Below are 3,731 nucleotides of genomic sequence, written 5' to 3'. Positions count from 1 at the left end.
ATACATCGTGAAATTATGGGAACAGATTGTGATTGAAGGGACTTATTTTAAATTGTAATCCCACTCCATCCAATTAATTCAGTTTTAAATTCTAATCCCTTTCCATTCAAATAATTCAACTTCTAAATTATATTGTCGGATGGATATACGAAAATGATGAGATCATCGTGATCAAATACCGACATGATGAAAAGTTATAGAGAGGATATTAAGAAAATGTTGAGATCATCGTACACCGACATGATGAAAAATTATAGAGAGCATATTCTTTCGTTGTTTCTTCAAAACCACTGTAAGATTCCTTATACCCGATAAAGTTAGTGGATTCTTCCAACTTCCAAAGGGTTCTTTCATCTATGGAGATATTGATGAAATGTTTGATGAAGGGGTCGTTGAGATGTTTGATGCTGGGGAAGAACAGCTGCAAGGCAGGTTTTGGTTGCACTCCTAAAGGCAAGATAGGTAGTTTTAGGATGGCATACACACTAAAGTTAAATGATAAGGCCTAAACTTGTTCATGATCACCTCCAGAATTTCAAATCCAAATATAGAAGGCACAGAATGAAACAAGGGTATAATTCTAAATCAAAATGCCAAATGAAATTAATAGAGAACAACATAGAGGAATTCAAGTTGTACAAACTCAGGACAGGGCTGCCTCAGCTAATCGGAGAGCTGGTGGAACTCAGCCACGCTTCTCACTTGAGTTTACAGAAACACAAGAAGAAGAAAAAAAAAGAAAAAAGCTTCTTTATTTTTCCTGCAAGCACACGAATGGTTGTGATGATCACTTGCAGACATCAAGTTGAGCTAATTAGGCTTTTGGTTTGAGGAGCTTTACAGTTTCCCAAGTGAAATCTGTGTCCTCACGGCCAAAATGACCATAAGCAGCCGTCTTCTGGTACCTAAACTTCCCTCCTCTCTTCAAGTCAAGATTGATTGCAATCATTCCAGGCCTAAAGTCAAAATTTTCCTTAATGAGGACTAAGATATCTTTATCAGGGATCTTTCCTGTTTTGTAGGTGTCTACAAACACTGACAGAGGTTCTGCTACTCCTATTGCATAAGAAACCTGCACGATACAGCGACGAGCAAGTCCCGAAGCCACGACACTCTTTGCTGCTTGCCTAACAATATAGGCACCACTTCTGTCTACCTTGGTTGGATCCTTCCCTGAGAATGCACCACCACCATGAGCACCCCACCCTCCATAGGTATCAATGATGATCTTCCTTCCTGTTAGCCCTGCATCACCATGAGGTCCTCCAATGACAAAACGACCAGATGGGTTGAGATGGAAGATAGTCTTGTCATCGAGATACTTAGCAGGTATCACTGGTTTTATGACATGCTCTTTCAGATCAGTAGCAATCTTTTCGTTTGATACAGTTTCATCATGTTGGGTGGATATCAGAACAGTATGGACCCTAACGGGGACCATGGCTCCATTGTCATTCTTGTACTCAACGGTCACTTGAGTCTTACCGTCAGGTCGAAGCCATGGGCAGGTTTGGTTCTTCCTGACCTCAGTGAGCTTGGCACCAAGTTTGGTAGCAAGGACATGAGTGAGTGGCATGAGCTCTTGGGTTTCATCTGTAGCATAACCAAACATGTGGCCTTGATCGCCAGCTCCAATTTCCTCAGGTTTCTTGGTCAAGTGTCCATGGACACCTTGTGCTATGTCAGGGCTTTGTTGTTCAATATTCACAAGTACCTTGCAGTTGTCAGCATCGAGACCGACATCGGCCGAGACGAATCCGATTCCCCTGCAAGTATCTCTAACTATTTTCTCATAGTTGACGTTGGCCTTGGTTGTGATTTCACCAAACACCATGACCATGTTGGTTTTGGTGCAGGTCTCACAAGCAACCTTGCTCTCGGGATCTTGTTCAAGACACGCATCAAGAATAGCATCGGAAACTTGGTCGCAGATCTTGTCGGGATGGCCCTCATTGACAGACTCAGAAGTGAAGAGGAAGGTATCCATTATCGACTGATACAAATAGTGTCAAAGAGTTGGTTTCCGAACCAAACCGAATCAGCATTGTATTGGAAGGAACGGAAACAGAATAAAAAACAAAATGCAACGATTTCATAAACTAGGTCTACAAAACATAAACCACAAATCAATCAGCAGATACTTCCGATTAGATCAAGTTTAGTTCATAAAGGATCGATAAGAGCAGACGAATCGACATTTGGTACAAAAATGATGAAAAACAAATGCAACGATTTCAAAAACTAGGTCTACGAAACATCAACCACAAATCAATCGGCAGATACTTCAGAATAAGTTTAGTTCATAAAGGATCGATAAGAGCAGACGAATCGACATTTGGTACAAAAATCATCAAAATGTAGGAACAAATACGTAATAAAAGGTAAGAATCATATAGAAGGAGTTCTTAAACAGGAGAGTCAGTAAAGAAATCAAGAAGAATGGAAGATTGGAATTGTTTGTACAAAAAAAACAGAGAATTTGTATTGTACCTGAATTGAAGAAAAGTCCTGAGGAATTCGAAGCTTGAAAAGGATGAATTAAAGAGGAGGAAGTTGAGAGAACAAGGAAGTATGAAGATTTATAGAAGGATGGAAGGATTGGAAGTCCGAATTCCGAATTCGAAAGAATCGCTCTTCCCTCGCAATTTTAGGGAAGCTTTCAACTGCCTAATCACTTGTGTTCCACTCTTCTCAACTACCATCAATTCATATCCCATGTAAGAATAGACGCTCCACTTTGTCTCTAATTGTTTGATGATAAATTAGAGATTTTTTTTTTTAAAAAAAAATTAATTTATCTATTAAATATAAATTTGAATTTTATCTCCTTATTATCTATGAATTTTAAAAAAAAATTAAATAATTGAAAGCTCCAAGTCTAAATTTGTAGTTTTTAATGTTCAAAATTAAATAGATATAAGTCTTAACATTTTGATACTAAATTTGTAGTTTACCTAAAATAATTAAAAACCAACCAACTTTTAGTAAAGATAGAGATGCAGGTATGATGATAACATGAGCTATCTAAGTTTGCTAAAGTAAACATAACGATAATTGACATGTACTTATTTTCTTAAAATTAGAGATAATTGACATGTATTTATTTTCTACTCTGATTAGAGATTCAAATCTTCATATACATCAACACTAAAAAAAAAAGACATAAATCCCTTGTCCGATTGAATATGTTTATGTATTTGTGGTCAAATAGTTAGTAAATAATTTATAAGCCAACCTAATTTCTTATAGCATCACTTGCAAGATTTTGGTGAATGGTAGACAAACAGGAATTATATGGATGGTAGGTCATTTCTTTACTTTTCTTATTAATGTTTAATTCATTCCTAAACTTTTAAATTTGTATTTAATAAATTCATGAATTAGAACAAGTCAATAACTTATGAGAAATAAAATGATCGAGCTTATTCGACCCCAAATGACTAGAAAAGAAATCAGAACCGAATGACCACGAAAAGGATCTAAGAAACCAAACTATCTTAAAAGTTCAAACCATCTATGCTTTCATACACACATGAACGCCAACAGATTGACATATACTAGCGCCAACAGCATGAATAGGAACAGGTAGAATTGAGAGGCCCCAACATAAATTTATTAAAATTTAGAAGAATAATGAATATACTGTGAACAAGAAAGGCAGCCTGGTCGATCTGAGGAAAGGCAGTAATATGAAGTTTTCCTAATCTGAAAGGACTGCATGGAGGCCTCCT

General features: G+C 37.0%; 1 protein-coding gene across 1 annotated transcript; it reads right to left on the bottom strand.

The window, feature by feature from the left end:
• Nucleotides 1–575: 575 nt before the first annotated feature.
• On the bottom strand, nt 576–2,696 carry LOC111786323 (S-adenosylmethionine synthase 3). The gene is made up of 2 exons (XM_023666629.1): nt 2,491–2,696; nt 576–1,993 (listed from the first exon to the last, which is right to left on the bottom strand). Exon 2 carries the CDS (start codon nt 1,985–1,987, stop codon nt 815–817), a length of 1,173 nt encoding a protein of 390 aa, XP_023522397.1. The 5' UTR covers nt 1,988–1,993; nt 2,491–2,696; the 3' UTR covers nt 576–814.
• Between the last annotated feature and the right edge of the window lie 1,035 nt (nt 2,697–3,731).

This window comes from Cucurbita pepo, unplaced genomic scaffold (genome assembly GCF_002806865.2).
Source record: "Cucurbita pepo subsp. pepo cultivar mu-cu-16 unplaced genomic scaffold, ASM280686v2 Cp4.1_scaffold001437, whole genome shotgun sequence".
In the NCBI taxonomy this organism is placed as follows: Eukaryota; Viridiplantae; Streptophyta; class Magnoliopsida; order Cucurbitales; family Cucurbitaceae; genus Cucurbita; species Cucurbita pepo.
This window is presented reverse-complemented; position numbering and strand designations above follow the sequence as displayed.

Coding starts and splice junctions, on each gene's coding strand:
- LOC111786323 (XM_023666629.1), bottom strand. CDS start 1,987: ATGGATACCTTCCTCTTCACTTCTGAGTCTGTCAATGAGGGCCATCCC.